At 43.5% G+C, this 12,018-nt stretch overlaps 2 protein-coding genes across 2 annotated transcripts; one reads left to right on the forward strand and one right to left on the reverse strand.

The window, feature by feature from the left end:
- Nucleotides 1-92: 92 nt before the first annotated feature.
- Nucleotides 93-5,648, reverse strand: slc22a21 (solute carrier family 22 member 21). Its single transcript, XM_026370224.1, has 10 exons — nucleotides 4,884-5,648; nucleotides 4,456-4,559; nucleotides 4,198-4,352; nucleotides 3,943-4,114; nucleotides 3,545-3,671; nucleotides 2,119-2,213; nucleotides 1,562-1,776; nucleotides 1,249-1,431; nucleotides 742-877; nucleotides 93-330 (listed from the first exon to the last, which is right to left on the reverse strand). The coding sequence occupies exons 1-10, from the start codon at nucleotides 5,280-5,282 to the stop codon at nucleotides 270-272; spliced, it is 1,647 nt and encodes a 548-aa protein (XP_026226009.1). The 5' UTR covers nucleotides 5,283-5,648; the 3' UTR covers nucleotides 93-269.
- Nucleotides 5,649-7,364: 1,716 nt separating this feature from the next.
- slc22a5 (solute carrier family 22 member 5) lies at nucleotides 7,365-11,442 on the forward strand. The gene is made up of 10 exons (XM_026372089.1): nucleotides 7,365-7,954; nucleotides 8,053-8,156; nucleotides 9,268-9,422; nucleotides 9,532-9,703; nucleotides 9,784-9,910; nucleotides 10,034-10,128; nucleotides 10,297-10,511; nucleotides 10,618-10,800; nucleotides 10,882-11,017; nucleotides 11,309-11,442. Exons 1-10 carry the CDS (start codon nucleotides 7,565-7,567, stop codon nucleotides 11,409-11,411), a joined length of 1,680 nt encoding a protein of 559 aa, XP_026227874.1. The 5' UTR covers nucleotides 7,365-7,564; the 3' UTR covers nucleotides 11,412-11,442.
- The last annotated feature ends 576 nt before the right edge of the window (nucleotides 11,443-12,018 follow it).

A 12,018-nucleotide genomic window follows, 5' to 3' on the forward strand; every position in this document is an offset into this window, starting at 1 on the left:
CATACTTTTTCCACTAGCACCATGGGTTTTTTTATCGTGGTTCTCAATGAAGACATGAAAGATCAGATTTTTTTGTGTTATTATTTTAGACACATATTTGTTACGACTCTTGACTTAGATTAAGATCAGATCACATTTTATGACAAATTAATGCAAAAAGAAAAAAAACACAACTCTAAAAGGTTCACATACTTTTTCTTACCACTGTATTTACTACAAACTGAATGTTGGAGCTGGTTGTTTTTCAAGAGGCAACCGGAGACTTCATTTCATCCGGGCTTTCGTCCCCTTTCAGTGTTTGGGACGGTGTAACGTGCCTTCTGACAACATCTGTAGAGTAAAAAACACAGACGTGCAGTTACAGTAAAGACTCAGAGATAAGTGGCGTCCAGCCGGCTTTTTGTGTCCTCTCTCTCTTCAGTGCTCGGATTTATCCTGATACAGAGACAGTGTGGGTTCTGGGGGCTGGGTGAGTTCAGATAACACTGCTCGGATTTAATCCTGTAAATTATTACATCACATGTAGAACATCTATGGAGTAAAATTGACTTTGGGTGTTTTGAGTTAAATATTTCTGCTTTAGCTACGTGTTGTTTGTTACAGGTGGATAGTAACTGTAGAAGAGAAGGCTGATTTCACTGTGATGTCCATGTCTTTATTGATTAACAGAAATTTCTGTGTTCAGTTCAGCAAAACTTTTCTGTTCTTGTGCTTAAATGGACAATAAACGTGTAGTCGTACCCGGGGAAGTGCTGCATGTGAGCGAAGGTTTCCGGCAGAGGCATTCCACAGCTCTCAGGCAGCAGGAGACTCAGCAACCCTGCCAGAGCTGTAAGGCTTCCCATCAGGATGTAAGGCAGTGAAATGGAGTAGCTTCCTGAGGGAGGACATCAAAGGAGGAGACTGTGAAAAGCAGCCTTGTGTAAAACGCTACCAAGAGTAGTTAAAACCAAAAAGACACAAGATGTAATGTCATGTGACTGCATCAGGAAACTACATTCACATTACATTACATTACTAGTCCAGTGTGATGGTACCAGCTTCAGGTTTAAATCTGGAATGATCACATACAAGGAAACAACAAACCTCTTGTTCTTTTATTTATTATTGTTTTAATGTAATTAAGTAATTAAAAGGGAATCACTGAAAACAGCTTCGTAGGATTTCCTAAATACTCTGCACCTTGGATGTATCCCACAGTGAGCAACAGACACCAGAGACATGAGGCAGGGGAAGAGGCTTTCATACTTAAGTAAATGAAGTACGGAGCAGTGATGCTGCCTATTCTAGAGGCCATGGAGCAGGCGCCAAGAGCTGTGTTCCTCAGCACAGTCGGGTAGAGTTCGGCTGTGTAGGCGTAGACGATGGCGAACGCTGTGGTCACTGCAAACTTCCCAATCATCTCCAGTGTTATGGAAAGATAAACCAGGTCTAGAGGAAATAAAATACAAAACACTTCAAGGTTACGCGTGAGATATGAATTAAATCAACTCGTAAATTATCCAGATTCCTCTTAATGGTGCTCCAGTTGAGCTTGTAGATGCCCCCTGCGGTGTCGTACCTGCTGGTATGAGCTGTATTAGCAGTAGGAATATTCCTCCCATGATGAGGGCTGAGGAGAGACTGAGTCTCCTGGAACACCAGCGAAACATAACCCATGACAAAGTGTAGGCTGGCATCTCCACCACGGCCGACAGGAAGCAGTTGAAGTACGCGTTACCGTGAAGGTTTGCCGTGTTCAGGGAAAGAGCAAAGTAGGCGATGGTCACTGTGTTCCTGTGGAGATAACATCTGTCAACTTCTGCAGTGAATGTGCATGAAATTAGGAAAGAAAAGAAAAAGTGGAAAAGTTTGTAACTCAACAAAATTAAGCTACGTCTGTTTTCAGACACAGTGAGGAAGTGACAGGAAGATCTGTCATACTGAGCTCTTATACAAGACCTGAGTTTGATCTTAGCTGCAGGCTTTACTGCACCTGACAGGTCATTATTTGTCATTAGTGAAACGGGCCGTCACGTTCGAGGTGATGCATCAACACTATGTGTATCTGTGTGCATTGTGCATGTGCAGGGTCAGTGTACTGATTGTGGGGGTCGGACGGCACAGCGGGGGGCTCACCACACCATCCACAGCGTGACGGAGATCCAGCGGATGTTTCGGGAGCCTAGCAGGTCACAGATGTTGTGAGTCTTCCTCCTCTCAGACTGTTCTTTCTGCGGGGCAGCAGAGCACGTGCAAAAACAAACATTTAACCAGTGGAGCCATTCATGTAGAAAGAATTTCATGTGAGAGGTGCTTGTTAATGCATGGCCACTCGCTGCGTTGACACATGCGTGTGCACGTGCACGCAAGAATCAGAAATTCACAGTGGCAAAAGGTCAAAGTGCAACGAACCCATGAGGAACGGAAAAGGGCGGTTTTGTCCCTAAATCCCGTTTTATCATGCGATCATTCATTAGCTCCTTCATGTACAGTAGAAAGTTTATGTGGGAGCTGTTCCGCTTTCTCACAGCAGTTTGTCAAACTGTGCCACTCTGGATTCTGCTTTTATCAACATTAAAGAACTAAGAATTATTTATTACTAGGCCTGTAGCTTCATAAAATGCTGGGAAACATAGAGGAAAATGAACAAATCCCACATAAACCACTGTATTATGGACTAGTTTGACAAAGCTAGAGATAAAAATACCATCTCAGCCACTTTCCAGCAGTGAGTAAGTCACATCAGTGATTTATAGGTATAAAGCACAACCTTTATACTCTGTAAGTTATGTTTCTAACCCATTTGTCGTTCGATTTAACAAGCAAAACTGTGTGACCCATGCACAGGGTTCATTGTATGTTTCCAAGGAGGAAGGTGCAGGATAAGAAAAGCATCTATGCAGAGGAAAGGTCATAAAAGTGGCCGTTGAGTTTGTAGAAGAAAGTTCACACTTCAAAGGTCGGGTGCAGATGCAGGAGTGGCGTGTGCAAAAAAAAAGCATTTTACAAAACACAAGAGTTTAGTAACGGTGAATCCTTCAATCATTAAAAGACGGACAATCACACAGTAGCACAGTGGGAATCTGTCAAGTAAATCTGGGCAAACTCTCCGTCTACTGCCGTCCAGTCCACCGTTCACTGTAAATGATTACATTCGACTGATCAGTGAACCAGAAAATAGTTTTTTGTTCACACTTCTCATGTGTGAAGTAAACACACTAAGAGAAAGCTGGAAAACGGGTTAATAGCTGAGGTATAAAGGTTTTATTGTCACAGAACTACTGTTCAGTGGAAACAAAGGCTTCATACATAGTTCATTACTGCTCCAGTCTAATACTAATTATAAACATGAGACGTCGGTGACAGATTTTATCGAGACTGTTGAAACTTTAATTCAGATTTTTGTTGTAAAAGTTATAAATCAGGTGTGAACAGTGACTTTAAACCTAAACTCATAGAAACACACGTTTGCTTTCTCAAAACAATGTTTAAATCATTGTTTCATGATTTGTTGGTATAAAATACAAATACTGGCATAATAACAGGATCTCAATGCTCTCACCAGCAGAGGACTGAAGATGACCGGCGGCGGCTGGATCTTGTTCTTCTTAGCAGAATCTCTCACTATGGCCTCAGCTTCCTCTATTCGTCCCTGAGAGAGCAGCCACCGAGGAGACTCGGGGATGAACCTGCATCATTCAACAACAGAGTGGACAAAGAGAGAGAGAGAGAGAGAGAAGCCTTCAGTTGAAGCAAGATGTTCACTGTACAAAGACAGAACCCTGGAAATGCTCAGGTCACATTTCATTTTCCATTTTCCATCAACCTCACAGTTCACACAGGTTAAAAAAGGCAGCGTACACATCTAATGAGAATAAACTACAGCAGGAGAGTTGAACCATCAACACACTGGAACCCTCCTCTAACACGACACACACCAGCAAACACACACCTACCCACCACCAGAGAGGCATGCAGAGGACACAGGGCAGCGTGAGGCCGAGGAGCAGCATCCTCCAGTCTCTGATGAAGAAAGCGAACAGCGGCAGCAGCATGTAGCCCACACCAAAGAACAGGGTCACACCGGCCGTGGAGAAAATGGTCCGGACACGTGGGCCCAATATCTCTGTCCCTGAGCACAAGAGGAAAGAAGGCGATCACAACACAAGGAGCGAAATACAGTCATAATGTAAATGATAAAAGGTGAATCAGTACCCAACACGAACGCAGCCACATAGTTGGAGATTTGTCCCAGTCCGACGACAAAGAACAGGCCACAGAAAACTTCCCAGGATGGAGAAAAGACCTGGATAAACGTGAACACGGTCTGGACCGCGATGGTAACAAACAGCACGATTTTCCTCCCATACCTGAACAGGAAGTAGAGCACAGGTCAATAGTAGTACAGGTGAGAAGGTCGTGACTCAGAGGTTGTCAGTGTTCAGATATATATATATATATATAAACTCTAACCTGTCAGAGAGCTGCCCTGAAATGAAGGAGCCAGTGAGAACTCCACAGAAGAAGAGAGAGGAGGTCAGCGGGTTCTTCCACCTGTCCTCACAGACCAGGTCCCACTGAAACACAGGAAATCCAGATCAGAGAGGCCTCATGATCACAGGGCTGCACCACATGGAGGAAAATAGAAATGGAGGAACTGGTTTGCAGCTTTCATCTGCTGGTTTGTGCTGGATCATTAAATATTTCATGTATATTTAATTTAATGAAAGTTCAACTCTGTCTAACTCTGTTCTGGCATCAAGATGAACTATAGTGTTGCAGTAGATTTAATGTGAGGGCTCCTCTAAGAGGCCCCTCACTACACTATTCACTGAGTTTCCCTCGCTCGTCCTGGACACAGCAGCTTCCTCCCAGTTTGGATCCGGCGCAGATGAACCAACCTCGGACACGATGGTGGACACGTACTGGCTCTGGTCGTACTCCCAGCCGTCCAAGCAGCCTTCCTGCGGCACCGTGGACAGATTAACATCGACTCCTGGCACCAAGCCTCTCTCCGAGAAGCCGACGAGGTCTGCGAGCCTGTATCTGGAGCACTTGCTGGGCTGCAGAGCGCCGCGCTGCGCGTCCCTCTCCAGGGGGATGCTGCTGTTCCTCCATGCGGCGCTGAGGTTGACGTGCGCGGGGACGAGGCAGCGGTGGGGCGGCGTGTCGGCGATGAACACGATGGAGAGGCCGGTGAAGCCGTTGGGGACGATGCTCAGACACAGCAGGAAGAAAACCTGCTTCTGGAAACGTCCCCACTCTCCGAGGAAGGCGGTGGCAGCTTCGTAGTCGCTCATGTCGCCGGAGGCTGCAGCACTCGGTCCGGACCGGGCGGCGTTAAGCGGAGCCGGGGATGAGGGGTTGAGCGCAGAGCATCTCAGAAACAGCGGTTTTGTTTGAGCTGCAGACCTTCCCACCCACCACCCGCTGTCTGAATCTGTTGATTTCTAAATCAGGAATCTGTTTTCTAGGACACAGGAAGTGTGCTGTCCCTCCCCAGTGCTCAATGATTAACCACCTGCTGGGGCAATAAACTCTTCCTGTTTGGATTCAGGAGTAACTGATGCCTGTTTCAGTTTCTGATCCTTCAGTGTTTCTAACATGAGATAAAAACATGGAGACTTCAGCTCTCAGCTGGTTTCTCCTGGGTCTCCTCCACATGTCATCATCTTACTACACCCTCTTCAGTATGAGCAACATGGTGACATCATCTGATGTGAAACCTCCTCCAGATCATGTCCTCTCCTTCCACACTTGTATTTTTCCACAGAAACAAAATGTCCTGTCCTCCTCTGTAGAGTCAGCTGGTGTCTCCTGAACAGCAGCATCTCTCTACATCATAGATGTAAAACAGGAAAAAGCCGTCATCACTTCCACAGCAGCTAATTATGATGAGTGGGAGACAAACAGTGGCCTCCCCAGTGTCAGACTACTAACATGTGGGGTTTCGCATGCTGTCAAAGTCCAGGTGAATGAATTACACCAGCTCAAAGAAGAAAATCTAGATATTCATCAATGTATGTGATCCACAACACACACAGATCCGTCCGTGATGACGTCCTATATGTTAATAACAGTGAGTTAAGCTGTTCGTCACATGATTCTTATAGTTTGGTCAGAATAAATCATTTAAGCTCATTATAAACTCCTGACTCATGGTCCAGCTACTGTAATGACTTTACTGCACAGTAATGAACCTAAAGCAGGTCCCGAGCTTTTCACACTTGATTTTGAAAACAGTTTTATCTGTTTGTGTGTATGTGTGTGTGTGTGTGTGTGTGTGTGTGTGTGTCTCCGCTGATAACAGAGCCCAGATTGCAGTGATCTAATCTGCTCATTTAATCACCACTGTGTAGGGAGTCAAACATCTCACAGCCCTTCACATGGAAACGTCCTGAAGGAAAGTTCTGATTAGTTGGTTAAGAGTCACAGCAGAGACGTGAATACACTCATACTGACAGTTTACTTTTGTCTGAAGTGGTTTTTCCCAGACTCTGAGCCTCTGATCGGCTCGTGGATCATATGGATCATACGACAGGATTTAAACTGTTTCCACAGGTCGTTTCACAGATGCTGAGGATTCAAGTGAACCTTGAAACAAACGCAGAGTTAGCAGCATGTGATGGGTTAAACATTCAGGGAAGACGAGCAGGTGTTTGAGAAAAGTGTCCACTGCTGGTGGATCTAGTCGTGTGTATTGGATAACGAGCAGTGTGGTCAACTCAGGTAATGATAACCTGCTCTGCTCTGATCTATAATGAACCATACTGATCCATTAAAACACGTCCAGACTGAGTCAGGAGCTCTTTAGTTGTAGTACGATGGGATTTGAGACGCTTCACTGCTGATTAACGTGAGAATCACTGATGTACAAGTTTGTTTGTTGATATTTGTTTTATTATATTTATATTTATTTATATGTTATTTGTAGACAATGGATCCGTTAAACTGAGGCTGCACAGGACACGGATCAGATTAATGTTTTTATTTCAGCACACTAAATGTAAAGTGCATTTAAATACCACAAACTAAACGTATTATTGCACAGACAGGTTCTTTTAAACTTCACTCTACATAAAGGCGTCGTTGCTTCTGCAGTGTTGCTTTAAATGAGTCCAGTGAGAGTCTCGAAGCTACTTAGCAACATTTAGATTACAGGCACGTGCACTTCTTTGGGGTATTTAAAAGTGTGGAATGTTGTTTGGAGAAAATACCACTTTGACCACGGGGGTGCGGGGGGTAGATTGGCCGCTCTGAAGCTTTTGATCATGTCGAGTTCGGTAAATCAAATCAAACCGGTGATTGACACATCTGACATTCACTAATCTCAGATAACTGGTTTTCCTGTCTGCTGAGGAAGGACATGCTGGATCCTCTGGTCTCACTGTGGGATGAAATAGTCGTCCCCTTGAAACCCGTTCAGGACTGGACACTCTTTCACTTGTGACTCCGTCCCACTGAGGGACCCGCTCGCTGTGCCTCACAAAGAGCTCAACCTACCTCTGCTAAGCTGAAGACTGAAGACAAACACGTCTCCCACTTGTTTTTCTCTCCCACAGGAGGAATTGTTTAATAAAGAATGGGAGACTATGATGAAGACACAGAATTCCTGGGACAAACGGGTCCTTACTTCTGGATCACATTCTTCCTCCTAAACACAGTTTTTGTCTCAACTGGATTCAACGGACTTTACATTGTGTTTGTTGGAGCAGCTCCAAAACACCACTGTCTTGTTCCAGACGTCAACTTAACTGAAGAGTGGAGACGTGCCATCATTCCCTTCACACTAGTCGACGGTGAAGAGGTGCAGAGCCAGTGCAGCAGATATAGACTGGATGTGGTTAGAAACCTCTCTGCTGACGGATATATTCCTGGAAGGGACGTCAACCTCACTAACCTGGAGCAGGAGCGATGTATAGATGGATGGAACTACAGCAGGGACATCTACCAGTCCAACATCGTCACTGAGGTCAGTTCTCGTTTATTCTGTGTGAACTTTTAGCTTGAGAACACTTTTCAATTTTCCTTTTTCCCTAATGTTCCTCTTTTCTGTTTTGTTTTTCTCAGTGGGACCTTGTTTGTGACAACCAGTGGAAAGTTCCCTTTGCATCCTCCACTCTTTTTGTGGGATACCTCGTTGGATCCTTAATCTCAGGACAGCTCTCTGACAGGTGTTAAATCCTCCATTTACACTAAAAACCTGTTTATTATGTGAAATCCAACTAGATTTAAGGTGTTTTTTGAGCTTTTCCTCACTCATAAAAAAGAAAATGAATGACCGGCTAACAAATGGACACACGTTGAGTTTGTGAGGATTAACTGTTATTAGAATAGCAACAGCCCCATCTGCTGTTAAGATTCTTCACTTTTCATTAAGCTCCAAGCGTCTCACACTCACTTCATTACTAATCTTACAGTTATTCAAACATCAAAATGCTTTTGTCTTTAGGTTTAGATCTGGTACAACACGTGTTGTCGGGTCTTTAGTTTCAGAAAAGTCATTTGTTTGATGGCACTGAACCACTTTCATTCATTTTAATTTACAATGTAAATGACTGTTATTCTTAAACTAATACAGCGGTTCGGCTCTGACAGAGAATAGTGTGGGTAGAAGAGCACGTGGCTCCGGACACAGCAGTGTTTATCTGTTTAGCTCTCTCGCAGCTGTGAAAACTGTGAACACAGGGGTTGAGAAATGAGGGGTGAGCGGGGACGTTCAGGACGTATCTTAACATATTCAGACAAAGTCACCACCGTCCTCATGTTGTGTTAAAATGCGTTTGAACTAATCTCCCCTAATATGACCTCTTTGGAGTTTGTAGTGTTTAGGTGCTGGAGGTGCTCCGCTGCTGCACCAACTTGACTGAGAGAGAAATCTGGAGATGATAAAGCTTCAAACTAGTTTTCACTGTGAAGTTACATGAAGATTTTCATGTTACACAAAACATTTCAGCACAGAACTGAGATCATTTTCATTTCGTTTCTGGTCCCTCAGCTCGTGCTGCAGACGTCTTCACTTGTTGCTTGTTTAGTGGGTTTGTTTTTTGCCCTCCGTGTGGTCTTCAGCAAGTCGAACAAACACTCAGTTGAAGTCAGGTCAGGTGGTTCTGTCAAGAACATTCCTCGGTTTGACCACAATAAGCTTGTTTTCATGTCCACTGTCCAACTGCACTGACGGAAAATGAGGGGTTTTAGTATGAAGGGAACAAAACACACATCAGAAACATGTCATGTAGAAGCAATGTGTGTGAATTACTGTCAAAAATATTTATTTCCTGTCAGGTTTGGGAGGAAGAAGGTTGTTTTCATCTCTCTCGGGGCCCAGTGTGTCTCAGTCCTGCTTCAGTCCTTCTCTCATTCATGGAGGATGTTCTGTATCATGTTCCTCTTCGTCGGAGCTTCTCAGATATCCATCTATATTTCTGCCTTTGTCCTAGGTTTGCATTGGAAACTATTCTTTACTCTATATTTGTTTTCTTGCAAATTCCTTTGACGTTGGCTTTCACATCTGCTGGGTTAGCTCTTTGTCATCTTTATGTTGGACAGGAACGGAGTTGCTGAGTAAGACGATGCGGGTACTCTTCACGACTCTCGGGGCCTTCCTGTTCTACTGCATCGGTTACATGACGCTGCCTTGGATTGCATACGGCATCAGAGAATGGAGGACTCTGCTTGCTGTTCTGTCAGCTACGTCTGTGGTCTACATCCCACTGTGGTGGTATGTTAAACACATTGTTAAGTGAAGAAATGTGCTCCCTAAAGCAACATCATTTGTGGTTTGTGGTTGTGATTGTGCAGGTTCATCCCAGAGTCTCCTCGGTGGCTGATCACTCAGGGGAGAGTGGAGGAGGCTGAGGCAATAGTACGAGACGCTGCAAGGAAAAATAAAGCTGAAGCACCGCCTGTAATTTTTAAAGAATCTGAGGTGAAATGCACATAAGAAAACATCTGGATCAACCGCTCCTTGATTTAATCTGCTGATATTGTACCATGTTTGAGAGTCTGGACAACATAAAGACTTAAATTCTCTTCTTTACACTGGTTTCAGCTACAAGCAATGACTCCAAGTAAAACATTCACCATGATTGATGTTCTGAAATCCAAGAACATCAGGTGCATCACGCTGATGTGCCTCCTTTTGTGGTGAGTGCTGCTTGTTTTTTTCTAATAATATTATTCACAATTAACAAATTATTGCTATTCATTGACAATTTAACAGAATTTGTGTGCAAAAAGCCACAATAAGAAAATAAACGTGCAATTAAAACCTGCATCCCATGATTAATAACTCAACATTTCTTCTATCTTCAGGATGGCAATAAATATTGGGTATTTTGGTTTGTCGCTGAACACCTCGAACCTGAGTGGAAACCCCTTCATGAACTGTTTCTTATCCGCTACTACTGAGGTCCCTGCTTATGTCGTTTCTACTTGGCTGCTGAAGAAATGTCCTAGAAGAGCTCTTCTGTCGTCGTTCCTCATCATTGGTGGAGGAGTTCTTCTGCTTATTCAATTCATCCCTGATAGTAAAACTCCTGTTTTATTCTCACGTGACTTTAGATTATAAAACCATACACAGTTAAACACTTATATCTCTGAGATGTATATTATATTTAAATATCCTCTCCTCAGCCCTTCAGTACGTTGCTCTGGCTCTGGAAATGACCGGGAAGTTCGGCTTCACTATGGCCTTCAGCATCGTCTACATCTACACCGCGGAGATTTACCCGACTGTACTCAGGAACGTTGGCATGGGACTGTGCTCATCTGCTGCACGCATTGGCAGCATCACAGCTCCTTATGTCATCTATTTAGGTGTGTAGACGCTGAGCACAGTCTCACACAAACACGCTGCCCGTGTGTGAATGTTAAATCCGGCTTCTTTAATATCTACAGGTACTTACAATAAGGTTCTACCTTACGTTCTCATGGGAAGTCTCACGATTGCCGCCTCGGTGGTTAACTTCTTCCTTCCGGAGACCCTCAATAAGGATCTTCCAGAAACGGTGGAGCAGATGCAAGAATGTCAGGGGTAGGTCACTCAGGTCCATGAAATGAACACAGGAACATAAGAACTGGACTAAGAGATTAGAAGTTAGTGGTTTTAGAACTTGTACTAAAGAGAGCACAAGACTCCAAATACTAGTCTCTGAAAACACTCTGGGATGGTCGAGGTCTTTATGCTCGTCTTAGTCTAAGTTGTTGCAGCGTAGTAAAGAGATGATGCCTGGATATCATCTATCTTATGTGATGATACATGAGAAGTAACGTAACTAACGTCCCTTCTGTGGATTCTGTGTCGCTCACTTGTTTTTATTTACAGCTTTTGCAGTTGGCCCAAAAAGAAGAAATGTGTAGAAAATGGAGGAAGGAGCAACTCACCACTGCAACACGGAGCCAAATCCGACATGAACACGTGTCTGTAGTCCTGGATCCACTGCTCAACTTGAAAGACAGAATTCTTTTTTTAATCTGTTAAAAACTATTTTTTTACTCAGTTGAGTTAATTCCACAATAAAGAAAAATAAAAAGATTGTTTATCTAATTGGACAAAGTAATGTGATTAAAATATGAACATACAAACGCCCCTAATAAGCAGCATGAGTCGCTTTTCCTACATTAATATTGTTCTCTTGCTATTTCTGTTGCGTCCAGTCATTTCAGTTCATTTTGTAGTAGAAATTCTTTTTTTTTAGTAGAAATATGCTCTAATATAATAGAACTTTAGTGTCTTACTTATTCTAATTTGATTAATACCTGAAGTGATGTGAAGAGCCAGGTGGGATTTAGCAGCCTCTGTTATGTGGAAACAGTCAATTCATTAATGATTTGTGTGAAAACTTCTGAGTAAACTACTTTGTGACACTCCTCATCGACCCGGTGATCACAGCACAGATAGAGTCACACTCTGCAATAAGTAACTGAAGCATCTCTGCACATGACGACGACAGCTCCATTACTGTTTCACCTGCTTGAAAATGATTAACTCTGTTTTGCAGAATTACTCGAAAGATCATTGTGTTTATATAACAA

Source organism: Anabas testudineus, chromosome 14, assembly GCF_900324465.2.
Source record: "Anabas testudineus chromosome 14, fAnaTes1.2, whole genome shotgun sequence".
NCBI classification, from domain to species: domain Eukaryota; kingdom Metazoa; phylum Chordata; class Actinopteri; order Anabantiformes; family Anabantidae; genus Anabas; species Anabas testudineus.